Source organism: Phalacrocorax aristotelis, chromosome 10, assembly GCF_949628215.1.
Source record: "Phalacrocorax aristotelis chromosome 10, bGulAri2.1, whole genome shotgun sequence".
NCBI classification, from domain to species: Eukaryota; Metazoa; Chordata; class Aves; order Suliformes; family Phalacrocoracidae; genus Phalacrocorax; species Phalacrocorax aristotelis.
In genome coordinates, this window is record NC_134285.1 from 12,593,094 (window position 1) to 12,619,426 (window position 26,333).

General features: G+C 39.5%; 2 protein-coding genes across 4 annotated transcripts in view; one reads left to right on the forward strand and one right to left on the reverse strand.

Moving 5' to 3' along the window:
• Window positions 1-25,402, forward strand: part of LOC142062933 (uncharacterized) — a 110,442-nt gene extending 85,040 nt beyond the window's left edge. The window contains exons 54-73 of the mRNA XM_075106199.1: window positions 451-613; window positions 2,226-2,347; window positions 3,782-3,922; window positions 4,947-5,060; window positions 5,454-5,582; window positions 6,068-6,229; window positions 7,330-7,494; window positions 9,067-9,232; window positions 10,275-10,459; window positions 12,076-12,168; window positions 12,455-12,659; window positions 13,569-13,756; window positions 14,451-14,548; window positions 14,945-15,129; window positions 16,228-16,430; window positions 16,916-17,105; window positions 17,776-17,885; window positions 20,658-20,777; window positions 21,229-21,368; window positions 24,358-25,402. Of these exons, the coding sequence (XP_074962300.1) occupies window positions 451-613; window positions 2,226-2,347; window positions 3,782-3,922; window positions 4,947-5,060; window positions 5,454-5,582; window positions 6,068-6,229; window positions 7,330-7,494; window positions 9,067-9,232; window positions 10,275-10,459; window positions 12,076-12,168; window positions 12,455-12,659; window positions 13,569-13,756; window positions 14,451-14,548; window positions 14,945-15,129; window positions 16,228-16,430; window positions 16,916-17,105; window positions 17,776-17,885; window positions 20,658-20,777; window positions 21,229-21,368; window positions 24,358-24,373 (2,895 nt within the window). The 3' untranslated portion in view covers window positions 24,374-25,402. The remainder of the gene's footprint in view (window positions 1-450; window positions 614-2,225; window positions 2,348-3,781; window positions 3,923-4,946; window positions 5,061-5,453; window positions 5,583-6,067; window positions 6,230-7,329; window positions 7,495-9,066; window positions 9,233-10,274; window positions 10,460-12,075; window positions 12,169-12,454; window positions 12,660-13,568; window positions 13,757-14,450; window positions 14,549-14,944; window positions 15,130-16,227; window positions 16,431-16,915; window positions 17,106-17,775; window positions 17,886-20,657; window positions 20,778-21,228; window positions 21,369-24,357) is intronic.
• RMI2 (RecQ mediated genome instability 2) overlaps window positions 4,328-26,333 on the reverse strand; it is a 56,063-nt gene continuing 34,057 nt past the window's right edge. Inside the window, exon 7 of one of the 3 annotated variants that reach the window (XM_075105283.1) lies at window positions 4,328-4,994. The gene's annotated coding sequence lies outside the window, so the exon portion shown is untranslated. Of the gene's footprint in view, window positions 4,995-7,867; window positions 12,641-26,333 lie in introns of those variants that run through there. The other 2 variants (XM_075105281.1, XM_075105282.1) reach the window with 2 other exon arrangements.

Here is a 26,333-nt window from a genome sequence, read left to right on the forward strand (position 1 = left end):
CCAATTGCCAATTTTATTATGCAGGTACCACACATATTTCTTTTTCTAAATAAGGAAGAAAAGGTGTCACAAATATTATTGCTTGCGCCATTTGCTGGATTTATTCTGTAATAGTGGTGCTCTTGATGTAAGAATTATTCAGTGAGATAAAAAAGGGATAGAAAATCAAAATATATAATAAGCAAAGACTATTGTAAAGAGCATACTCTGTTGTTTATGGATGTTCTATTACATGAGAAGATGACTTACTGTAGAAATGAAGTCAAGAAGAAATGAACCAGCTGCTTATACAAAAGCAGTGGGCATTAGGGTATCATTGTACTAGACCTTTTAAAAACACGTTGCTTAAGCTAGATTCCATAGGACTTGACAGTATCAAAATTATACACTTAGGTTTTTAACTTTTCAGAGAACTTGGGATTTAATATGTTTCCCCTCTTCTATTTTTAGTTAAAAATTCTTCCAAAGCAGCTTGTGTTTATGATGGTTTACCAAAAAGACAACAGAACACGTATGCTGAGGCACATTGCTCTGTGGGATGGCAAAGAGATAAAGCTAACGGGCACTTACACTGGACTCTTCCCAAAGTTGCTTGGAGGTCATGACGTGCAGGGTAGGTTTCTCGAGTCTTTTGCCAGTGTTGATAGCACACTATAAAATAAACTAAATCACATAAATCTGATTTCAAAATGCATATTTAAATGGTTTCAATACAGGCCTTCTAAGATCTTATTTGCTTTAAATTCATGACACCTGGCTATTAGAAATGTCCACATCAGAACACTATTTCAGCTTCGTGGATGTGGAATTTAAAGCTTAAACTTCAGTATTGGCAGGAAAAAGTTTGGCTAGAGTGAAAAGTCATCAACAAATTAAAATGTCTATTGTTATTTTACAACAAATTTCAGAAGTTTCATTTTATATTTGCCTTTGAATATTTTAAATATTTAATGAAGAGCAAAGGAATCCTAGGATCTAGTTTTGGACTAGGTACCATTTGTAAACAGAGAAGAGAGTTAAGTATTGCAGCTACTTTCATTCTAGCCAAGGCATGAGGATACTTAGCTGGCAGGTGGCTGACTGGGGTTCACATCTGCATTTGGTTTCATTCAGAGCAGTGTTTTGAATGAGAAATACCAATGTGTGGGGCTCTCCCTCTCTTCTTCCTGATGGTTCCATTTTGAATAATGTAGTTCATAGTTCTGTGCCCGTGAATGTTTGTTTATTTTTTTTGTGAGAACAAACAACTTTGGTGGGAGACAGGGAGACTACATGTAGTGTGAGCAGTATTACACTCCTCAGTGTAGATCAGCGTCTTGGTTCTGTATTTCTATGATTTAAGGATCCATTTGGAAAGTACTGGAAAAGAAACATACATATTTTCTTCTAGGAGGAGTAAAGGTGTTGGGGAAGAGCTTTATAGGATCTGCGGTCTTACCATGCTGAGGTTGCCACATGTGTAAGGTGTAGACCAGGACTTGCTAGCCAGAAATGCTCCAGCTCCACAAGTGCACATGTAGCTTGAGGAAGATTCAGCCTCAAATACCCACTAATCCAGTGGTCAGGGTTGCTCACTATGAAGTGGACACCAAATGCAAATCTCTTGCAGCTGAGAGAAGGAAAGGCTTTTGAGGTCACCCACATCTCAGATTTGTCTTTCAGGCATTGCACCATGGGTATAAAGAGGTATAAAGCCTCACCTATTTCTGAGACTTTTTTCAGGAGTGAATTCTGTTACTCTACTGCACTGGGTACTGCAGGGGAGCACTGGTCGTGCTGGCCACTACTCTGAGGTGCTAAAAATTTATGTTGAGGCTATGTTACCTGAAAATAGAGAAAAAAACTGCTCTTACTTGTTTGAGAGTTGTAATCTCTTCCTCTTCCAGTGTAAGGTCATCTCAGCTTCACAAAGATTGCTTTCCTGGCTGTTGTTGCTGGAAGTTGCTTTGGGTGTTTTGATTATTTCAGGTAATTTCTGTTTTGCTGGTAAAGAAAGGACTCCTGTTTTTCTTTACATTTCTTCATATCCAGCAGAAATCAGCACACTAAAGCCATTGTGGCTGGTGGTTAGGTGCACATGTGTGTGAGCGAAGACCATGTTTCCTCTGGGAACCAACTGTTGCCCTGCTACTTGTGGAAGTAAATGTCCTATGTCCTTTTCTTTATCAGAAAATGAACAATCATGATTTGCGGCAGGGAAAACTTACTTGCTTTTTTCCTTATAGTGGAACTTTTCCATCCTCTCGCCATCCCTTTCCCATGGCATGCCAGAGTCAACTTATATGTGAAGCATTCAGCACGCAGTCACCAGGACGATCTTACTGTCATTTGGAATGAAAAGGACCAGGTACAGCAGCCCAGAGCAAATAAATGTCTGGAGAGTTGCAAGAATATCAAGTGGTTTGAGTGGTTTGGGGGTTTTTTGGGTTTCTTGTTTGTGAGGGTTTTTTGTTGTTGTTGTGTGGGGTTTTTTTTAAAGACATTAAGAAAGCCAGGGAATGCAAGGAGGCAAACTATCCTCCTTCTTGGATGTATAAAAGGCTGTGACTATGAAAGACGAGTAGCTGATATTCTTGTTGGAAGCATTTTCAGGCCATATGATTTTTCTTGTTTGCGGTAACCCCACAGCTTGCCCGATAATCAAAGGCAATGAAATGCATATGGTTCAAAGCACTGGATAAAGGCCATTCCCAACAGGCTCTAGGACAGCTTTTGAGAGTAGATGGAAAAAATAGCACAAACATCATGCTTAAAGCAGCTTAGTGGGAAGTAAAGAATATCTAAGGCAAACGAGTAAGTGTGAGCATTCTTGTGAGATTGAAAAGGATGTTGCATTGATATATGCTATGTTTACCCAAATAAGCGTGTGACACAACTGCACTTAGCATTTTCAGCATTACTGATTCAGTTGAAGCTCTTCTGTATTTCATTCTTTCACTCTTCTCTTTATTGGTGAGAATGACAACTTTGGCACAGTTTAAACCAGTTTTTATTTTCTTAAAGTAAGTCAGCATTATTTTTTAAAAATATGACTAGTAAAAAAGACAGAACTAGGAGAACTTTGTTGGTTTCCAAAAGTGGTTAAATGGGGAAACTTACTGACTTGCAGCTACCTATGCCATCTTTATATGTGTGTTTGAAATACAGCACCTTGGCTGAGTATTACATTATTTTCTGAATAAAGGAAAGATAAAAACCAATATGTAAAATATGTTACCATACAGAAACATAAATGTGCCTACAAAAAGAATTAGAATTAGTTTCTTTAAAAGTGCTAAAATTCCAAAATTTACTTTACAAGTTGTATAGAATGTATTTTTGAATTATTACTTAAATTACAACTCTTTAAATGCCACCACTATTTAAATTACCACAAAAATATTTTGCTCCCAGCAACATTACTGAATTTAGTTCCTGATTCTGCAAATGTTTTTTTCTTGTGCTTCAACTTTGCAAGCTGCACCTAAGCACTCTGTGGCAGTGGAGCCTACGGTGCCTAAAGATGAGACCAAACTCGAGCCTCATCAGACTTAAGCATGGTTCATGATTTTAGTAATAATACAGAGAATGGTTTTACTTTCAGCTGTACCATGTAATAAATTCAAGTAGCAAGAATGTATTCGCTTAAACATTAATTTGCCTCACTATAAAAGGGACTTTCTTAGGCACATAATTCATCTCGGGGAAAGGTACAGGGAAATCTTACTGGGTGTATGTTTGAGGTCAGCGTGAGAAGTGTTTTATTTCACAAGTTCCTTTTACATCCGTTGATATGGATCAGGTATCAGTGTCATCTTCTCTGAAGTTTGGAAGAGACCGTTTGAACTACAGAGCCACTGTTGCCCACCCATTTAATTACACTCTGAAGCAACTGGAGGTCCATTCCCTGTCAGAAAGAAGAGGCAGAAAGTACAACCAGCAGGTGAGATCATGAGAAAGGGCTGCAAAATACAACGCTGTAATACTGTTTTTACTGCTAGCGTACCTTTCATCCCAAAGAATTGCAGAACCAGATATCACTGTGAAAAATGTAAAGAGGACCCAGTGCTATCATCTCCTTGTGTCCAAACCTTGCTTCCTTTTCTAAGCATAACTGCTACTTGCTGACAGTACCTGGCTTGCAGTTTTGGCATTGACCTTTTTGGATGGTAAGAAGCCAGAAAGTGGCCAAAGGGGCCAGCCTAGCAATGAAAATGAGGCAAATTTTGTCCTCCGAGTGATGAACAAACTCCCATTCCACAAAACAAAAAGGCCACGTAGAGGAAACATAAATTTTTGGACTGTATAGGAAATTGCAATACAGGTGTGAAAATGTGCGAGACGAGAAAAGCTTTAAAATACAGTTGTATTTTAACTTGCAAAGCCTATATGGGGAAAAAGAGGAAGAACTTCACAAATCATCATCCAAGATCAAAGACTACAGAATATTTTCTGCCTGAAAATGCATGGCGTGGGCCAGGCCACACCAGTTGCCGAGGCTGAAGGCTCTCTGGTCAATAATAAGCTGCACAAACTGTACAATGTTCTGTTTGTTCATCTGGAGCCTTTTTGGTACTGACAGTGGTGCCATAGAGTGCTCTCAGTTTTTTTGACTAAGTAGTCAATACGTCTCGAGCATTGTATTCAGAGCAATAAATTCTTTTGTAGTGTCATTATTCCACTGGTGTAATTAATTACAATGCATGAAGGACCCAATGCAGCTTCCAGAGAAGACAGACTTCTGTTGCTTCCGTTGTAAAAGTGCAGTTTCCCTGTGTGTTTGTCCAAGGCCCTCTGCTTCCAGGCCATGTGGAGTCCAATGGAGTTTTAACATTGTTTGTCGCAGTCTTAATTGTCTTTCTTCTTTTCTCCACTGGGTGGAGATCATTCTGCTAGATCACTCTGCAGGCTCTTCTGCTAGCTCTAGCTTTGCTTTCACTGGACAAATCCCTCTCTTCTGGTTTCAGCTGCAGCTCACAGGGAATGGTGGGCAGCCTGCTGGCATCCAACTGACTCTGGAGGATAAATCAAAGATGAACATCACTGCCTGGAATGGCTGTATGACACTCTCTTCAGGTCAGGTATGAGTCTTTAAGAAGGGATGGATGTAGCTAAATTTCTGGTTTTGAGTCTCGCAGAATGATTTTTTCCTGCATTTGTTATCATATGAAAACCTTTTCCTTTAAGTCAACCTTTTCTTTTCATGTCTCGGAAGAAAAATAAAATGCCTGAAGAATTCTGTTTCATGCTGCCAGACACGTTTGTATTTGAGATGCAGTTTTCCCTCAGGACAGAATCGTCAACCCCTTAAGTTTCTTGGTAGAGATTGAAGCTGTCTTTTATGGATATAGACCTTTCAGGGGTTCTCACAGGGGTGTGCTTTTGCCCAGAAAGCATACCACCCTAGTATATACTAAACAAATTTTTTTTGAGAATTATTAATATGTGTGTCTTAATTTTTTTCCCTCTTCCAGCTTCAGAGAGTATTAAGTATGGAACACCTGCACGCATGTGGGTCTCTAGAGCAAAGACCAACATTTTTTAATGAATATCTAGATCTGAACTGGGATGACAAAAAATTCAAACACAATTTTACTTACGAGGTAAGAGAAGGCAGTTGTATCTGTTAACTCACCATTTTTATAGAAGCTGTTCTTAATAGATGGGAATTTATTTAGTTTTTATATGTAATTTTGAGAGGATTTTAAGAAAACTTCTGTAGAGCACCACTTTCTGTGAAATACCGTTATTTCATTTTGCCTTTTACATATTTCTCTGCATAGGCAGAAAGCTAAATGTAGCATAATTAAGAAAAAAATGAGTTATTACGAACTAGAGGCCTCACATGCCTAAATTTGTAAAGCTGTTAATTCCGTAGGATGGGGACCAGTAACTGTGCTGATAAGCCAAAACATTACGAAGTGGAAGTGCTACATTTTGGAAATGTTATGTTAAAACCTTGAAGCTACTAGAATAAAAAAAGCCAGCATGGGGACAGGATGAGGTTGAGAGCTGGGATGACTGGGAATGGAGGAATGTCTAAGATTCTGTTGTCATGTTTTAACTTTGTTTTCTTGGTTCACTGCAGAGAAATCAATTATTGTGTCCTGATAAATTTCAGTTAGAAGCTGTTCTGGAAAATATTTTCCTGACCCCATGCACCAAACAGAAGATTCTGGGTAAAATAGAAACAAACTACTTGTCTTGCCTGGACCATTATATGAGTTTTGAGTTCTGTGACCTTCCAAATGTAAGTCTCACATAACCATATTGAACCTACTTCACTTTAAATGTAATTACTGTTTTGGAGACTCAGTTTTCCTCTGCTGCAACTTTTCACAAGAATTGCCATACTTCTACAACTTAAAAAACCATAAATAAACAGTGTCTTTTGATGGGTTGAGGCAAAAGGTTGTTTGCCACTGTAGTATATTCTATAGGTCCTATTACAGTTGTTAATATTCCCACTTCCTCCGTGTTCTTTCTTTCCTATTCCTTACTCAAAGGTCTTTTAATTTCATGTTTCTGGAGAATATCAAAACAGGCTCATCAGTGATCAAAGAGGAAACTAGAGAGGGATAAAAGTGTGTTCCTTCCCATGTAGGTAAAAGTTTCTAGTTTTTATGGCTGCTCTGCTGGTAGTGATGCATTTTTGAGCCTTAGTGTAACCTTGTAGTTGTCATTTATTTTTATATTACACACATAAACAGAAGACCCATCCATGGTCTTCCTTAGGTGTACCTTGGACCCCAAGAGTTGCCTATAAATATACAAAACAAACACAAAACTTCAAACTTGTAGTAAATGTGGTTTCTTTCCAGTTCCCAGTGGCTAAACCACATCTCAGTTGGTTTCTTTGTTTACTATCAGAGCCGGTCACACCCTGGCAGCATTGCAAAACAGACAAATTCTGATGCCAGTGAGAACTTTCCAAGACCAAGATATGTTAGTCCCTCTTTATAATCCAGAAAATATATGTGCCTGTTACTTCAAAATCAGGTGCCTCTGTATTCTCTTGGATCCTTTTCTTCAACATCAAAATGCCTCTAGTAGTTGAGAAGCATAAGACCAAAAAAATTTGACTTGTTTAAATAAAATATAGTTATATTACAGCTGTTCATCTTGTCTTAGGCTGTAATCACTGAACATTTGTTGTTATACCACAGGAACTGAAGGTGTAATGAAGTAAGAGAGAGCTGTGAGAAGAGGGATGTGCTGGTTTCTGAAACTACAAGTTTTGTGCATTACTTCTTTGTGTAATTTCATGAGAATGCTAATATTGTACAACCTCTTACTACTCTATGCAGAGCCCGTTTCTTTGGAAGAACACCTTTTTTTGTTCATGCTTAGGTAATTGTTTTCTCTGGAAAACATCAGCTCAACAAAGATGACATCATTTTGCAGTCAGAGGGCAGATTCCACCTTGCTGATCATGGGAGAAATGGGGGGTTGATTGGAGTGTCCTTAAAAAACCAGAGTACAGATGATGTGAAGAACTATTCCTTGGAAATTGAAGTGAGTTTTGATTTCATTTTAGTGGCACTGGGGTTTGGCTTTTGGGTTTTAAAGGCCTACTGCCATCTATCTTCCAAACTGATCAGGTGCAGCCAGTGACTTTAGAACAGCAGGTAAATACAGGCAACATAAAATACTCCTGGTTTCTTTAGTTCTGTTTAAAGGAGCAGTTATGCAATGTACATGCAATATGATCAAGAGAGAAAGAAAGGCACCAACATTAGTTACCTGCAGAGCTCAGTGACAAATATAGTAAATGTATATCAGCTGGAGTATTGTCATGGTTTAAACCCAGCCAGCAACTGAGCACTGCACAGTTGCTTGCTCACTGCTCCCCACAGTGGGATGGGGGAGAGAATCAGAGGAGTAGAAGTGAAAAAAATTCATTTTTTAATTGCATTTAATTCATTTAGTAATTGCAATCAAGTAAAATTAATAATAAAAAATATACAAAGTAAGTGATACACAATGCAGTCGCTCACCACCCGCTGACCAAGGCCCAGCCAGCTCCTGAGCAGTGGCCCCCTGGCCAGCTTTTCCCTAGTCTATATATGGACCATGATGTCATATGGTGTGGGATATCTCTTTGGTCAGTTGGCGTCAGCTGTCCTGGCTGTGTCCCCTCCAAATTTCTCGTGCACCCGGCAGAGCATGGGAAGCTGAAAAAGTCCTTGGCTAGTGTAAGCACCACTTAGCAACAACTAAAACATCAGTGTGTTATCAACATTATTCTCATACTAAATCCAAAACAACACAGCACTATACCAACTACTAGGAAGAAAATTAACTCTATCCAAGCTGAAATCAGGATGAGTACATAGAAGTTGTAAGAGGCTGTGTGTTATTATAGCTCACCAGCATGACTGCTCTGTTTGGTGAAGCATGTTTTATTGCACCATACTCATACAGACTCATACAAAGCATCATTTGCCAGGAAAAAAGAACTGGCCTTAAGAAAGGCACAGAAAATCTAATATGATGCGCATCCTGAGGTAAAACTCTTCCTTTTTCTCTCCCCCTCTATTTTGCATTTGCTCTTGATTTTCTGTGAAATGAAGAATGTGGAGAAGCTTGTGGTAGCAAAAGAGTGGGGCAGAAAAGTAGAAGGAACATCATAATTAACTGAGACAATAGGCCACCCCTTAACAAAAAGATGATTTAATCAATAACAGGCTAGGACAAATACTAAATTATTTTCCCCTCTTTCTTTAGAAAGAAGGGATATGAAAGAATTATCAGCTGCTCTACTTGGACTTTCTCTAGTCTTTGTTTTGGAATAAATGGCACAAATTAGCAGCCTTACAGGGAACTGACTGTTTGTTTCTTTCATTGCTACCATTAATATTTTGTCCACAAGCCTTATGCTATCCAGTCATTCAGCTCTTGAGCCAATCATCCTAATGCTTGTACCTCTCTTAAGAGTGTAACTCGTGTGTAGGGCACAAGCATTGGAAAACAGTTCCCTTACCACTTAGCCTTCCGTGCGATGCACTGATATTTGAGCATCATTGCTGAATGTTCATTAATTCTGTGTGGTGGCTTTAAATAAATGTTTTTCCTTTATGGCTGCAGTTAAGAGCCTTTGAAGATATTTGGCTAGGCCTGACAGGAACTGCCACCTCCTCATCTGTTCAGAGCCAAATCCTGGTGGAGGGGATTATTGATCAGAAAGAGAAAGTAAAAGTAGCTGCTTCTAAAGGAAATGAGTGTTTTCAGTACTACATGGGATACTTGAAAGGTACGTACCTTCACGGATGATGCTCTTATCATATGATTTAGTCTTAGGTAGTCCTGCAAGGAGCAGGGAGTTGGATTTGATGATCCTTATGGGTCCCTTCCAACTTGAGATATCCTATGATTCTCTGATTCACAGCTGTCATTGGTATGAAGAGGCAGGAAGAAAGGCTATGTCCCTCTAGCGCTAAGCCAGCTCAGTTGCATGGCGATTCAAGCTATGGTCTTTCAGATAATGAAAAACTGAAGCTTAAAACTTGTTACACAATGGTCAGTTTGGGAGACAGATATATATCATTACCAGCCAGAGAAAGATTAGAATAGACAGTGATTGAAAATAGGCTTCATTTCATCTTGTTTAGCCATCTTAAAGTTGTGTGCCTCGTTTAAGATAATTGTTACATCCCAATTTCAATGAAGGGAAAGAGAAAGGCACCTCCAGAGGCTGACTCTACCCCATGCTGAAACAGATGTATTAAATCACCCTCTGCGGGTGATTTTTCTCAGCAGCAGTCAATTCTGACTGACAACCGAGAGGAAAGAGGGTTTGTGAATTACTGAAGCCGTAAGTTTCTAGAAATGATTCAACTCAACTCTCTCAACCCAGATTCTATGTGCACTTCACCAACAATTTCTGTTTATGCTCATCACTACTTGAGCAGAAATAGCTTTTGTGTGCGATGGGTGGATGAGTGACTGACACTCATTTATGGTCTAAGCTGTTTTGAAATATCAGCAGCAAGGGACAGTGGAAGACTAGAAAAAAGCCTGTGAATCACTGTGACTGAGGGAATTATTTAGATTTATAGCAATTCAGTGCTTTCTTTGCAGTAGCAAATCTGTATTTGTAAATCATTCACAAGCCACACAGAAGAGAAAAATCACTGATACTTATCTAATTTCCTCCTGTTTATGTCTTTTTTTTTTCCACAAACACTTAACACACTCAGACACTGATTGATCACGTAAGTAATTAAAAAGCTGACTTTGAGACAATGTCTGTCAATGTTGTTCCCGTAAATGAAGCTCTCTTTTCATTCCCTAAGGGGATTTGGAAGAAGGAATGGAAGTCAGTGCTTGTACTGATGGGCAACAGATGGCTACTGTTAATACCTATCTCAACATTAATGGTGAAAGGCAAGAAAACATGGGACAAATGACTCTGACAGCTGTTAACGGAAGCTTGAGTTTTCTGTCTCATGGATGCGGGGATCCAGTTCTTAAGGCTGAGGTGAGACCCTTCAGCGGCAGTTAATCACCAAATCACAGAATGATAGGTGTTGGAAGGGACCCCTGGAGATCATCTCGTCCAACCCCCCTGCTTGAGCAGGCACACCCAGGGCAGGGGGCACAGGAACGCGTCCTGGTGGGGTTTGAATGCCTCCAGGGAAGGAGACTTCACAGCTTCTCTGGGCAGCCTGTGCCACTGCTCTGGCACCCTCACAGGGAAGGAGATTTTCTCAGGTTTAGGTGGAACTTCCTGTGTTCCAACCTGTGCCCATTGCCCCTTGTCCTGTCGTTGGGCACCACTGAAAAGAGTCTGGTCCCACCATCCTGACACCCACCCTTTAGATATTTATAGGTATTGATGAAATCTCCCCTCAGTCTTCTCTTCTCCAAGCTGAACAAACCCAGGTCTCTCAGCCTTTCCTCATAAGGGAGATGCTCCAGCCCCCTGATCATCGTGGTAGCTCTCTGATGGACTTGCTCAAGCAGTTCCCTGTCCTTCTTAACCTGGGGGGCCCAGAACTGGACACAGTACTCCAAATGTGGTCTCACTAGGGCAGAGTAGAGGGGGAAGATAACCTCTCTCGACCTGCTGGCCACACTCCTTTTTATGCAACCCGGGATATTGTTGGCCTTCTTGGCCACAAGGGCACATGGCTGGCTCAGGGTCAACCTGCTGCCCACCAGCACTCCCGGGTCCTTCTCAGCAGAGCTGCTGTCCAGCAGGTCACCCCCAGCCTGTGCTGGTGCCTGGGGTTGTTCCTCCCCAGGTGCAGGGCCTTGCACTGGCTTTTGTTGAATCTCACCAGGATCCCCTCAGCCCAGCTCTCCAGCTTGTGCAGGTCTCACTGGATGGCAGCACAGCCTTCTGGTGTATCAGCCACTCCTCCCAGCTTGGTATCATCAGAGAACTTGCTGAGGTTACGCTCTATCCCATCATCCAGGTCATTGATGAATATATTGAGCAGTTAATTGTGGTGTGATTTTTCCAGAATATTGTTTAATCTTGTCAGTCCGGTGGAACACCTTCCAGGCAGGCTTCAGGTACAAGATTTGGTGAGTAAGCAGGCAAACAGGGGAATTATGCAATTTTTAAACTCATAATAACATTATTTTTCACTTTGGTGTGAAAAGACACCATGGTGAGAATTGAAAAGTTCAGCCATACCTAGAAAGCACAGAACATATGGGACTCCCACTTAGAGCGTTCTTCTCTGAAGAGCATAACTAAATAAAGCGAGAGTAGCAGTAATGTGCCAGAGCGGTTCAGCATGTTGGTTACAAAACTAAGATTAGAATTCCTGAATGTGGTTTTACTTCTAATAGGGGTTCACATACTCTCTGTTTGGAGGAGGCTGCTCAGTTCTTCATCCTTAGACTCTTCTGTTCCCATTTCTAACCACTGAATAATACAGAAGTCATTTCCCTTGAGAAATAGGAGGCCACTGTGGATCTTTGCTGGCATTTAAACTGGTACAAACTTTGAGTGATTTAGACCCAGCACAAGCAATTCTAAATTACAGATCTATGATTTAGATCCATGATAGAGATCATATTCTAAATCAAAGATCTAAATCATTGCAAAACCTCATTCAAGGTTTTTTTTCCATTGTCTCACAGAACAAACTTAATGAAATTGGGAGCCTTATGAAAGCTAAACTGGTGGAGAAGATTAAGAAGTTTGATGGATATATGTGGAGATTCAGGAGAACAGTAAGTATCTGTACATCATCTGTGAAAGCACCATGAAATGTTTGTGTAGTGTTAATTAAACATCATTCTATTGCATGCAGTTGTTTTGTTTTGCTCAAACATTTAAATAGTTAGTCCCATGCTAACCTGCAATTCATACACAGACAAAAAAACCATGTTTTGCGATAAAGATCCTATATCTCTGCACCAACACTGAGGAGTTCAGAATTGCCTTGGAACGGAGTCAAAGCTTTGCTTGTCATCACTATGTATTTTGATGTTTCTTGTTTTCTGGGAACCACTGTAGGTGCAGCAAGTTGACTTTCTGTCTGAAGCAGCTGGCTGGCCTTCAATAGCCTTGCAAAAGGTAGCAAGATTCCTCCACAGTGTGGGTAGAGCTGTCGCCCAGGTGTGGAAGCGAAGTGGAATCAGGCAGATACTGAGAAGCAAGCTCCCGCTTTACCTGGATAAAATTCAAGATATTGTCCAGCAACTGCAGAATGAATTGCAAAGTAAGCAAAAGCGTGCAAAGCAAGGAGAATAAGGACAATGTCAGTGCAGGGCAAAACAAACTTAAGTATAAAACATGCTAAACAGCACAAATGTTTCTATTTTGATCTAGCAAAAAGTGCTGACCTTGGCTCGTAGTTTACAGAGTGGGAGCCTTGATGCAATAAGTTCTAAGTAACCTCAGTATCACCACCTTTCTAGTGAAATCATTGAAGATGCATCCATTCTCTTGGACACAGGAGTCTGGGTTCAATCGGATGAGAACAGAGTCCTAATTCCTAAGTTGAAGCATTTCTGCTAACAGTTCCCTGGCAAGCATTTCCTCCCAAAGGGCTGTTCATACCCATCCTTGAGTTTAGAATGCTTGTACTCATCAGATTTCCCTTGATCTGTTTTTTCCAAGTCTATCCTGTAGCCACTAATTCACCGTTCAGCTGGACTGTGGCTCATATTGAAACCATTGAGAAATGCAGTCAGCTGTCATTAGCTGAGAGAACCTTCAGTTCTTGCAAGATTAAAACCTCAGTTTGGGCTACTTACCTCTAGACTCTTCCTGCTCGAAAGTGGGATTTTGTTGATATACTGTGTTTGAAAGCAGCTGTGACCAAACTGTTGTGTTAGTCCTTGAGCAGGTGCAGATTGAGCTGTACATCTCTGATGGTGGCATATTGCAACAATGTATTTATAATATCAAGCATATGAGTGGAATCAGGGTTAGGGCTAGTTGCCTCTTGGTTTTTCGTAACACTGTCAATGCAGACGGTGGTGAAATGTGCCTATCTGGCATGAAAACAAAGCTGCCTTTCCCTGTTTCCTGTGTCCCTCCTTCACTTATACTGTGGGGAAACAAACGGACAGCCACTTCGTAACATACTAGCTAAGGTTTCTTTCATGTCGTGTGTTTGCTTCAGAGCCATTAGCAACTTTGAAGGATGCCTACTATGATGTAACCTTGAAGCCACTGGATGAAGTTTGGCAAGAGAAGACAGAAGAGTACATGAAGAAAATCCAGGCTTTTTTGCCCAGGATTGTAAAAGATGTGTGGCTAATGGAACCAATCCAGGTGGCATTAAAGGCTGTGAAAGCAGGCCTGGATATGGTTGGTATAATTCAATTCTCCATTTGTAATGGTTTGAAAGACAAGGCCTACAAATTTAAGTCTCAGCTTTGAACTATGGATACACAAAAACATTTACCTATTTTTGGTATGGAAACAGTAGTTATCTTTCCACATAACAAGCTTGTGCAGAGCTAATTTACTGTTCTTGAAATACTTGACCTGGTTCAAAAGCAGTACTTTTCTAGCTAGAGGAGGGGTTGTTTTACTAGTTTTGTTTGAAATCACAGCAGCAGTAATCTGTCATTCATGTAGCTTTTGCTGTTCTCCCATAGAAAGGAGGGATTGTGATTCCAATGGATAACACACAAATGTGTTTGGGCTCATCTAGTTGAAATGAAGAGCATAAAGGATATGTCATGACACCAGTTTATATTAACAAAGATATAAATCCTTTGCAAGATACTGAAGCACATTAACTCAGTGAAATACTGGCATATTTTAAGTAATGTTATTGTAGAAAGGATTCTGTCCATTATTTGTTGCTGTAGCGACTAGTGTCTGTCTCTGGATATTAACCTCTAAATGACAAGATGCCATCAGGCAAGTGATAAATGCAAGAGAGACTAAAGTGCTATTTCACTGACTATTGCTTTAGAACTCATTATCAAGTACTGACCCTGAAGCCATGCTGAAGTCGGTTGTGTAATCTCCTCCTTTTCTGGCTCTCCAACAGACTACAGAGCAGATGCTTAGGTGGGCTGAGGCCATGTTTTCTAGAGCTGTGAGCAAGATCCGGAAGACCTTACTCAACCTTTACAGTTTCTCAGCCAGGTAACTGGTGTTATTTTGCAGGATCCCTGCTGCCGGGTAGTGTTCTAAAAGAATATGTGCATAGCTACATCAACTTGTGCTCTGAGGGTCACGGAAAACCACCGAGGGTTGCTTGGGAACATGGCATCACAGTTCAATGTATTTTTGTTGCCTACCAGAACAGGCTGCATTTCAAAAGAGGCTACCTAGCAGCAAACAGGACAGCAATAACTGTGATAAGTGGCCTTATAAGGCATGGTGTATTGCAGGTCTTAGCCATTGTATATCTTTGTTTTGCCATTCTAACCAGACTACAGTTCTTATGAATATTTCACTTCCACATTTCTAATAATAAAGCAACTGCATCTCATCAGCTTAGTGGATAAGGGCACACGCTGTTTTGTTTGTATTCTACAGGAACTGTTCAGTAGCAGTGAAACTGCCAGTACTTCCTAAAGCAGACCGCTCCCTGGATCTGGCAAATATTACTAATTATCTTATTGAAGAAAAGCTAATGAGGCCTCTACAAGACCTCTACAATACCAACATTATGGCAGAGTATTATAGATTCAAACGGAGGATGATGGAGAGTCCATTTGAATGTAAGCCCTGTCAAACTGCTGCTTTGTTTTGTTACTGGGTCTATTTCCACTTAGTTCTAAATTTTACAAATTGTATTTGTAATAGTGGTTTACATAGACATGATCACTAATTAATAACTTTCCAATAAACTTTACTTACAGTCTTTCTTGTAAAACAATAATTGTATCTGTATCAACATTTTGGGTTAAGTTGACATGCAATAAATACTCCTTTACTTAATATTAATGCAGGTTTTGCAACTCTGCACTTCCTACTGTTGCGACTGGAAATCAGCAGGTGGAATTTATCTGTTATCGATATGCTTTTGCGAGTTGATAATATGGTTCAATGCCAGTCACACCTGTTGGCCCTGGGTCTTGCCATGGAGGCTTTGTTCATACTTTGAAACTGGTGACATTGCTTCTATTGCCTCTAGGATGAAAAAGCTCAGCCTTACCAAAACTTCAGAGACAGCATTACCTGAAAAAGCATTGCTAAATGCTAAAAGACTGCATTAACAGTCCCTACTGTCCCTTGTACATAATGGCTTTTCCAGAAAAAGACGGTTTTAAAGGCTTCCTCCCAGTAGGCGGGCACAACGGAGGGCACTGAATGTAGGTCCTAGTGACCAAATCATCTGAGTGATACATCAGCAGTGTTTCCTGGATTGCAACTCTGCTTGATGCTCTGGTTTGGCAGGGTATTTTTGGAGACAGTTAATATTCTTGCTGTTTTCTGCATAGGAATGTATAATGTGTATATGGAGGGGGGGGAGCCTTACAAATACGATTATTGAGTAGCATGACTATAGATCACATTGAGCTTTGAATCCTAATTCATGTTTCTCAAAGTTTTAGGACATTCAGGTGGATTTGTAATGAAAAAGAAACTATTAGATTGTTTCCTTTCTGGAGAAATTTTTATTTCAAGCAACTTGCAACTAATTAAAATGTAACAATAGCTTGAGAGATTATTTTAAGAGCATGCCAGCTAGAAGCTCTTTGTGTGCAAAGTAGTATGCAAGTAGTAGCACAGCACTTTCTGCTCTGTCCAAATATCACTGATGTTTCTTCTGAAATATCTGAAATTCTGAAATATTCTGAAATATCGTTCTCTAGATCATGCTATGTTAATGGGGACCAAGCATCTTATGACTTTTGATGGAAAAATTTATGATTTGGCATCAAAGTGCAGTGTACTTCTTGCCAAGGATTTTCTTCGCAATACTTTCACTGTAATACTAAATGAGGAAGTTAATAACTCAAGGTCACTGTATGTGGAGATGAACCAGATGGTAATCAGTATCTACCCAAGACTGAAGGTAGGAAGGGAAAGTCAAACATTCTTCTTTTGCAGCCCAGAAATTATCTTTAACCAACTAATCAAATATTAATGCTCAAAACATAGATCAGAACAGCTCTCAGATATAACTGCTAGAAAGTAACCACTTTTTAATCAGGAAATAACTCTCCAAAACAAAACCAGTTTTAACTCAAGGGCTGCCTCTTTACTCTCTGGGTACTTAAAATAAGAGAGGCGTAACGAACTTTTCAGCTTTCCTCTTACGTGGTCTAAGAGAATGGCAGTTAGAAAGGCCTGGAGAATGAACTGGGCCCGTAGCCACAGTATACGTGGGAGGCCTTGTGCTTTCCCGTGCTTTCAGAAGTTTAACACAACCCTATTCTTAATCTTGAACTCTGGGCTGAGCAAAGTTGACCCCATCCCACCTACAAACCCAGCCTGAGCTCGCCTGCCATTGAACTTTCATTGTGACATATTTGAAATTGCATTTTCATTTTAAAACAGATATCCCGGATGTATAACTTTTCCTTTATGGAAGAGAACTGCCAAGTACTGGACCCAGCCCTTGGAAAGAATACCACTAATTCAAGGAGCGAAACTAACAAAATAGAAGTGTCTAATCATATGGGAGTTTCTGTCTCTTGTGACTTTCAGTATGACCTCTGTACTGTCACTCTGGCTGGGTGGCACCATGGTGAGTATCAATCATACAGCTTGTGCCAACCGTTAGTCATTTTTTTCTGTATCTCCAATTGATCGTCACCTGTAGTAGTAGTATGTGGGTTGTCTTTCACTTGCTTTTCTGCTCTTCATTTACACACACCCTGGAAATGCCCCTGGGCATTCCCAGTTATTGCCAAATAAAGCACGGCACGTACCATTCCAGTAAGAAGAGCACGTGTTTACTGAGGCTACTATCTACTGTTTCAATGCAATAAAGCGGATAGAAATATGGGGTAGATGTAATGCAGTCAGCCCAACCCCACACCCTGTCTGAGAATCATTGCTCTAGAGCAGGCTTATCTTGTCAAACCTGCAAGAGCGTGAAAGAGGGAGGCCTAAAAGCTTCCAGGGTTTTTGGTATACCTGGAATACATTTCCCACACTATTCTAAACCCCTGAAATTAGCAAAGAATGGATAAAATGCCTTTATCTGATCAGGAGAAGTAAATGAACAGCTAACAAATGACATGGCAAGGGAGACTAAGAAAAATCCATAATGGATGCCTGGGCATACTTTCCCTGTTCAGCATTACAGCTGAGCTCTACTGTACAAACTGATCAGAGCCCAGAGACAGCTCCTAAAATTTTCCTGTGTCTACTTGTGACAACTACTACTTTACTCCATTTCCATTTCATACCAGGTATTTCAGCTGGGCTCTTTGGTACCAATGATAATGAAGCTGGAAATGAATGGATCCTTCCTAATCGTTCCTTCACTGACAACATGCAAGAGTTCACACAGAGCTGGCAGGTGACGAGCTGAAGGGCTTCTTTCTATGCAGATTGCCAGCGGTGCTGGCGCACAAAGGGCAATATGTGACATACTGGTTTGGCTTAGATGAACTAAAGCTAGACGGTGAAAACAGCAGCATACTGTATATGATTTGTTTTCCTGTGTTTAAACAGGAAAAAGGTTGCACATATTTGCGAAAAAATATACAAGAATTCCCAGTGTTGAGCATTTTTGGCCTAAGTGGTAGGGTAAAACATGGAGGCTGCTTTGCTATTAGATGAAAGTGATGTTAGAACCAAGTATCTTTAATGTCTTCCTACTTAGAATACCTCTTTCTGGAATGCAGAGCTGGGTGCTGGTTGGTCTGGGACAAATCTGTATCTTCATCAGTAAGGCCAGTTTGTACCAGGAAGTCTTCCCTCTTTAAGTTTTCTTTGTAGCTGTTATAGCTGGGTACATTAAGCCTCTTGTGGTTCTTTTTGTTCTTCCTGCTTTTCATCTTATTAAGGAATAAAACTTTAAAAACCAGTAACTAGTAAAGTTGCTCTCCATGCCCGTGCCACTAAGTGCTGAGACTTTTTTGGACAGTTAGCTCCTACTGATTCAATTATTAACTTGCATGAAAGGACTTCCTATAACTATCTTAAATAAAGGTTGCAACTCTTTTACTCTTATACCAGTAATGGTATACCTCTTTGCTTCAAAGAGGCTTAACCTTCATTCATGTAAGTTATCTTCAGCTGAAAATAATCTAAATATAGGTGTACTCAGGAACATGCAGGTGTACACAGCCATTTGTGAATGCAACTGACCAAAAAGTAGCGTTACTGTGCTCTCAAGCCATGTTGACAGGATCCTCTCAATGCCTTCAAGCCTAACTTGAGACTCTATTACAAAAAAAAATAATAAAAAAAAAAGAACCAACGCTAATACTACTAAGATTCTGTGACTTCCTTTTACCTTCTCTCACCAGAAGATGCCCAAGTTCTGGGCACAGAAATGGTGCTATTTTCAGCTTTATTTCTGTACATTACTTTAAAAAAGAGGATTGCTTCCAGTATCTGTTAATTTTCCGTACTGTTGGAGAGGTATGAGTTTGCAGCCTGTGTTTATGTTAATAATGGGGCGGGATCATGACATGACTGACTATAGGTGTAATTTTTTTAATTGCTACCACTATTAACATGTAATATATTCATAATGCAAAACTACCCAGAGATGTTGAACTAAAAATAATAATCAATTAGAAGTAATACCTAAGAAACTTACTGTCATAAACAAGCTGGGAAGTCATGTATGTCCTTCCTTAAGTGGCTGATGGCATAATGGCTGTGCTTACACTATTGATTTTTACGGTTTATTTCTAGGCCACTACGTCTTTGTAGTGCTTTATACCACCAAGAAAAATTTATGGATTACTCTAGCTCAACTCTGTGCTGTTTGCAGTCATATCCCTTTCAGAAAAAAGTAATAAAAAGACTGACTTGCCAATAATGTACTGTTGTCATACATCACTGAAGCCATGGCCAGAAAAACAGATGTGCCAAGTCAGGAGTTCATGCAAAGTCTTAGAAACTTTTCTAAAGCAGTAGGCAGAGATGATGCAGTGGAAATACCCAGTTCAAAGAGACAGTGTATTCAGCTGGGCTGATAAAATGGAGCTTGCAAAAAATCCTTCCTGACCAGAAGTTTTAGCACAACTAAACACACTACAGAAAGTGAAAACATCATCAGGTTAAATCTGGCCAGGTATCAAAGCCTGAAATAAAAGCAGTCAGTCACTCTGCATTGCTGGAGTCACCTCACATCAAGCTATAAATGCAGACTGGCAACTCATGACCAGGAGCTTTATTCCAAGCCTTTGTCATACACTGACCTTGCAAAAAAAAGTCAGTGAAGTTCTAGTGTTGCAAGACCAGCTGCTGTGTACAAAGTGCAGAGGTTAATAAGGAGACTGAAAATGTCTGACTCCTGTAGGATGAGGGTTATATGAGAGATGAAACTGGCAGTCAATTTTTTTTAGTAATTCAAATAAATTGAGTTGACACTTGCTTAAAGAACTTCTGAACTCAAAAAGATTTGCCAGGAAATTACTGCTTTAAAAAAACAGTAAGTTGCTGATCCGAGAGACAGCACTAAAACCAGTGTTCAGTCAAAACAAATCCTAAGAAACTTTAGCAAATGCTGCTCCATCATCAGCTTTTGGCTGGTCTGCTAAGGGACCTTACCTGAACCATGTACAACAAAAATCCATTCACATTTCATTGTCCAAAAATGCTTGTAACTGTAGGGACCTTCAGTTTGGTGGGATTTTTTTTAATTTTTTTTTTAAAGCTGCCTTGTTTATTACCTACAAATAACCCAGCTATGGGTTTGGATATGAAGGGGTTTTTTCTCCAACAAAAAGATCTAGTAAAAGCACAACTCTGATCTGTCATCTATAATAAAAGTTAAGACAACTAGCCAACGGCTTACTGTGTGAGCAACCACCCACCAAAATCCTTCAGTGAATAACAAAATCAATAGAAAAAGGAAACAATGTCTGTAATCTGTAATATTTATGAGACACATATTTTTGTTTATGACGCGTGCAAGGTACTTCTCAGTATTAATGAACAATAAATGTTAATCAGAGCAGTGTACCGAGCTGCCTTTATCTTCCTTCAAACCATCTCACACTGGAAATTTGAAGAATTCAAACTACACTGATGTTTAAATAAAAAAAAACAAACCAACCAATCAACCAAACAAAAAAAACCCCACCCAACTTGAGTAAATCTGTTTTCCCAGGTGAACAAGTGCAGTCTCGTACAGAAGACAGTGAAGCCCTGTCCAGTTACAGCCAAGCAAAAAGTCTGTAAAGTGTTTTTTGAAGAATCACGTTCACTTCTTAGGAACTGCTTCAAAGTTGTAAGTATAACTGCAGCCACCAAAGGACTATCTGAATACCCAAATGTCATGCTTCAAAGGCGTACACATAATTGTTGCAAGGATAGTTTAGTTGTGGATACCTTTAGAAGTAATCAGGCCAATCCAGACAGGAAAAAAAAAAAGTGTTTTATCACCATAAATATAAATGAAGGGCTTCCTTAACTGACGTCCACAAAATTGTGGCATGACTTAAATCACTCTTTAGCGTACAGGCCTACAGTTTGGAAATACGAACAAACGCCTCAACATTAGGAAGGGAATAAAGGTTTGTGAATGGTCCTAACAAGGGTGTGGGACGGGTGCGGGGACACACAAATCCAACTTCCTTTTCAGTTCACCTGCAGGTGTATTACCAGACTGCTGTCTCCAGAAGAGATGTGTGCCTGCACCCTGCACACCACTCCTCTGAACAACCCCCTTTGTGTTAAAGGTGGACCCCGCACCATTCTACAGCATGTGTACATACGACACCTGTGAATCACAGGAGGTGAAGGCTGCCTGCAGTCTAGCAGCAGCTTTTGTTCACTTGTGCAACCGAAATTTTGTCCCTGTGGAAATTCCTCCTCAGTGGTAAGTTTCGTTTTCTTTTCCTCCTGAATGTTCTGACTGCATTGCTCCAGTACATGCATGTCCCTTATGCAAGAGCACGAGAAAATAAAACTAATGAATCTGATATGGGCATGAGCAGAAATGATCCTGTTCCTGGAGTTATTCTTCTTACTTCTTGCCTATCTCACCCTTTCTGCTGTTCACTCAGAAGCACACCATAACCCATCCAATTCACACTCTCTAATGGCTTTCATCTCTCCTCCTGATTTGCTACACAGGAGGTGGCAGACTGGTACTTGCAGAATATGGTGTGATTGTCCCTAGGGGTTCCACTTCGCAGATACTGTTTTTGTTTAAATAGCTCTTTTTGTCTGAATAATGCATTTGGATTTGTCTTAACAGTAATACATATCATATAGGCATACCAAACATACTCAGTGATCTATTTTTGTACTCTTCGGTCTTTTAATGAAAGCGATCTTCTTTAAACTAAACCTAGCATTTCAAGATTATCAATACTTGTATTTTAATGCAGCTGTCATCCAGATAGCTGTCTTCCAGGAATCTGTTTAAAAATGCAAAGAAAGCTGAAAAGCCTGAAAAGGGCAGTAGTGCTGGCTTGAAATTTTTGGCACTACAATCCTTACCCATTTCTGTTGTTACTGCGCACATTAGTTATGGATCCTCACATTTTTTGGTGAGGGTGCACACACTGCTGCATTGCACATTGCTGCAGAAGCTAGATTAGGACACTTACTGCTCTAAAAGAGGCTGGAGTCGTGTTCTGCTAACTGTATCTGTACCACTTGGTAAGCGCAGAATTTTATAGAATTCTTCCTGTGTAAAATAAAAAACCTGTGTAAGCCTGCAGCCCCAAAATACTTGTTAGTAATAAAATTTAGTCCTGTTATTTATTTCTTCAGTTACTTCATTATTACTACAGAGTTACTGCAGTTACCACGGTTCAACTATACAGTTGCCACTTCCAGTATGCATTATCTTACTCCAGTCCAACTTCGCTATTTTGCAATAGAAGTACCTAAAGAACAAACGGCTGGCTGTGCCGGAGACCTCTAATAATCTGAAAAACCTTACCTTTTAAGGATGATAGCAGCTGTATATTTAGACATTTTCTGTATTACGTATATTCACTAATTTGCACTACACATCTTTTCTACAGGTTTTCTTATTAAACTCCATCTCCATTGGATATACTGTGTACAGTACCTTCTCTGAACTATGATATTTATTTACTAAAAATTGCTATATAAATAATGATATATAAACAATGGTAACTTGTACAACTGGAGTAATATTGTTGACCATTCACATATCGCTGCTGTAAGAGACATTACTAAGAACATTCCTGAAACTTATTCTTTATTTACCTGCATTGTTATTCCTTAGTTTAGAAAAAAAAATAGAGAAACCTTCTCTGAAGTTTGCTGTATGCTTGTATCTTTTCACTAAATGAGAACATTAAAGGAACCACACATACAGATTATTGTCATACTAATTACTGATACACTTGTCCAAGTAATAGCAATGAAAACATGTATTCTAAGTAAATGACGGAATCACTCAGAAGAGCCAATTAGGCTTTAGTTTGAAACTAAGCACTTGGGTTTACCCTCCTAACTTTAAGCTCCATGCTTTGCTAAGGCTTAGCAACGTGAAAACCGGGTGGGTTTCTTCATCTATGCAATGAAGTGTTATTTGTTTGTGTTTGTAAACTCACTACCCCTTCAAAGAGTAATTTGGTGACTACAAACATATCTGTGGCACAATTAAAAAACATATTTACAACTATTTGCTGAACTCTCACCCACTAAGGAAGGGAATAACTTATCTTTGTAGATGATCGTGTTAGCCACAAAATAAAAACCTAGAAAAAGAACACTCAATATACAGGTAAGTGCTTCACATGCATACGCTCCCATATGCAGTAATAATGCCATGTGTCACTACCTGCCTCATGTATTATGTTCACCCAGTGCATAAGCAGTAGATGGCCATGAAATTTCTGGGTAGTATCTTGTAGGCAGTAAGTGGTTTTAGCTCCTACCAGTTTATATAAACTCTTCAACCTATAAATACGAAAGACAAATTTTGTTAAATCTGAGCCTGAATATTCACTTGAAAACAGAATTTTAGAACAGCTCAGTAGCCAAAAGACTGAAGTCAGCTAGTGCTGCTAGTTTACATTATCCCATTTCTGAGGAAAGGGATTGGAATTACAGTGGATCACAAGCTCAGTTAACAACAATAACATGCTATTAAAGCATGCTATTAAACAAGCAAAATATACCAGGGATGTACACATGAATAAACATTTAAGACATGAAATAATTCTTCTCTATTCAGCTTATTATATGCATCCAGTTTTGGACACCATAGTTAAGTTATGAACCAGTTGAGAAAAGTCCAGGGGTGTCTCTGTGGGGAAAAAAGTTGAGGGGCTGAGGAAATATATGAGTTAAGTCTTTAAACATGTAAACACACTAAAGAGAAGGAAGTGTAACAGACAAAATTGCAGTAAGGGAGAATTAGGTTTGATATTGTGAAAGAGTTTGTAATGGCCAGGATAGTCACGAATCGTAACCTATAGCCATCTAAGGTCATGAGACCAAAAGATAAAATTTCAGTCAGTAATAGCTACCTTTGCACTACTTCCTAGATATTCATTCTTGTCAAGGATCTTCCATTGGATAGCTGACCGAGCCAGATCCAATAAAGTAGTAATGCTGCTCTTTGCCTCCTAAACGTGAATTTACCATAAAACATGCAGAAAGAACCTTATTTCTTTGTTTCAGTTTCATGTATCTAAGATAAAGCTGAATACTTTTCCTCACAGATTTTGATAATGTCATAAATATATTTGATGTTGTATCTCCCTTCATAGATTTATTGTAATTCAGCATAACAGCTTGTATTACATGTCAGTCGTTACTTTCAATCCTTTAAGTACTTGCTATCCACTTAACTGGAACTTATCACTTCTTCATTTCAGCTTGAGCCAGTTCTGAATGGCAGACAACAGCCGTGAGGATGGCAGAACCCTTTCAGCACCCAAAAGAAAACAGCTATTTTAGGTAGACAAGCTAGAAGCAATAGTAGGGAGGAACAATGACAGTGTGAATGAATTAGTGTTAGGATTACAAATATAATGAAGCATATAGTATAACAGGAAAGCTTTTCACCCAGAAACACCTGAAGGTAAGAGGAATGATTTCAGTACAGTGACAAGAAACTATAATCAACCAGACATAGAGGTATCAGTTACTTTAAAAAAAAATAAAATTCTCCTAGTCAGTGGCAAAATTGCCTCTTCACAAGCCTTGAACCATAGCACAAATACATTTAAAACATGACAAAAGGTCTTTTCCAGCTCAGATTAGTACAAGCAGCCTCCTTTGTGAAAGCAGCATATCAGCTTTGAACCTGTACGGAGATGCTGACTTCTTTTCTTCTCCGGAACTGACACTCAGCTGTTCAGTAAATTCTGGAGAAAGTGACCTTTTTCCAGGGAAGTGCCCCAACACGCAAGAGGGCTATGATAGAAGGAAGATGTTTAAGCAACTGAAAGCATTTTATAATTTTCTCATTTTTATGCTGGTTGATTTCTCCCTTACTAATGTGTACATTGTTAGATGAGAACCAGCCATCTTGGTATCTGTTCACCAGTTTCACGATCTCCCCATGTGTCTTTAGAACCCCTTTCTCAGAAATCACTTTACATTTTAGGAAAAGGTGACTGATACCTGTCCTATTCATAAAGTAGTCTTAAGGTGTTATTGTTGTGTCAAAGTGTCTCATCTGTTAAATTACTTTCTATATTGTAAGTCTATTGATTAAAAAAAAATGCATTACATTTCTCCACAGTACCAGGAGTGCAATTATTCCTTAATAAAAGGTAACACTGCAAAATCCTTCAGATGTCTTTGCATAATATGCAAACATTGAAATAATGTTAATAAACATTTGACTTCCTTATTTTTATGTGGGAGTATATTTTTACTGATTATTCATAAGAATAAAGTTGTACTGATCTTAGAGTTGGAACTGGCTGGGTTTAAACGGCTCCTATAGTTGTTCATAGAGACAAAAAGAGCAGCTGGCCTCAGGCATATGTGTATGCTGCTTTAGCCGATGCGCTCTTTCTGAACATTTACACTGTAGTTTTATACAAATTCTAACTAAAACATAATTCTCACACTAGTCAGGAAAAAATCCTACAATTGTTAGGATTCCCACAAGCATGAAATGCTGCTATACAAAATGGTAGAAATAAAGTCTTCCTGTGTAATAAGTTTATACCTGCTTACTTACAGAGGTGTTTTATAATGAAGCCAGAGTTGTATGAAATAGTTCTGAAAGTTAAAGAATATTTATATCAGTTATTGATTTAAAAAATTGCATGATCGTCTCCCCAGTCACTTAATATGTGCTAAGCATGCCATACAGTTTTGAAAAAATACTGAGGTGACAGTTGAAAGAACAAAGTAGAATGTCAGCAAGTAGAGCAAAGGATTCAGAAGAGACACGTTACTTTTCAGCGAATTGCAGCGCAGTTAGGGAGACAGACATACAGAAGAGAGTTTAACTATATGCTAACTGTAGACAGCACCACTGAGATGGACACATACACTGGGTCTCCTAGACGCTGCATATACTATACCACAGATGATAAAAAAGCCATTTAAACAGCCACATTTTAAACCACCAACCATTGTACTCAGCACATCGAGAGATGTCTCTGAGCTGTTCCCAAGTTAAGGAAATGCACAATTTGTGTCTAGATAATCATTAGAGAGGCAAGACCTCAAACAGGCCCTCCAAACCACACCTGAATCCCATGAAGTTCAGCAGGAGCTGGGGTCAGCATGGGCACGGGTTGCTGCTCACAGGCATGGCTCAGTGACCAGCAGGAGGAGCCAGCACCCAGGTCCCTGGCTCCGGTGGTCTAAGGGTTGTCCCCACACTCAG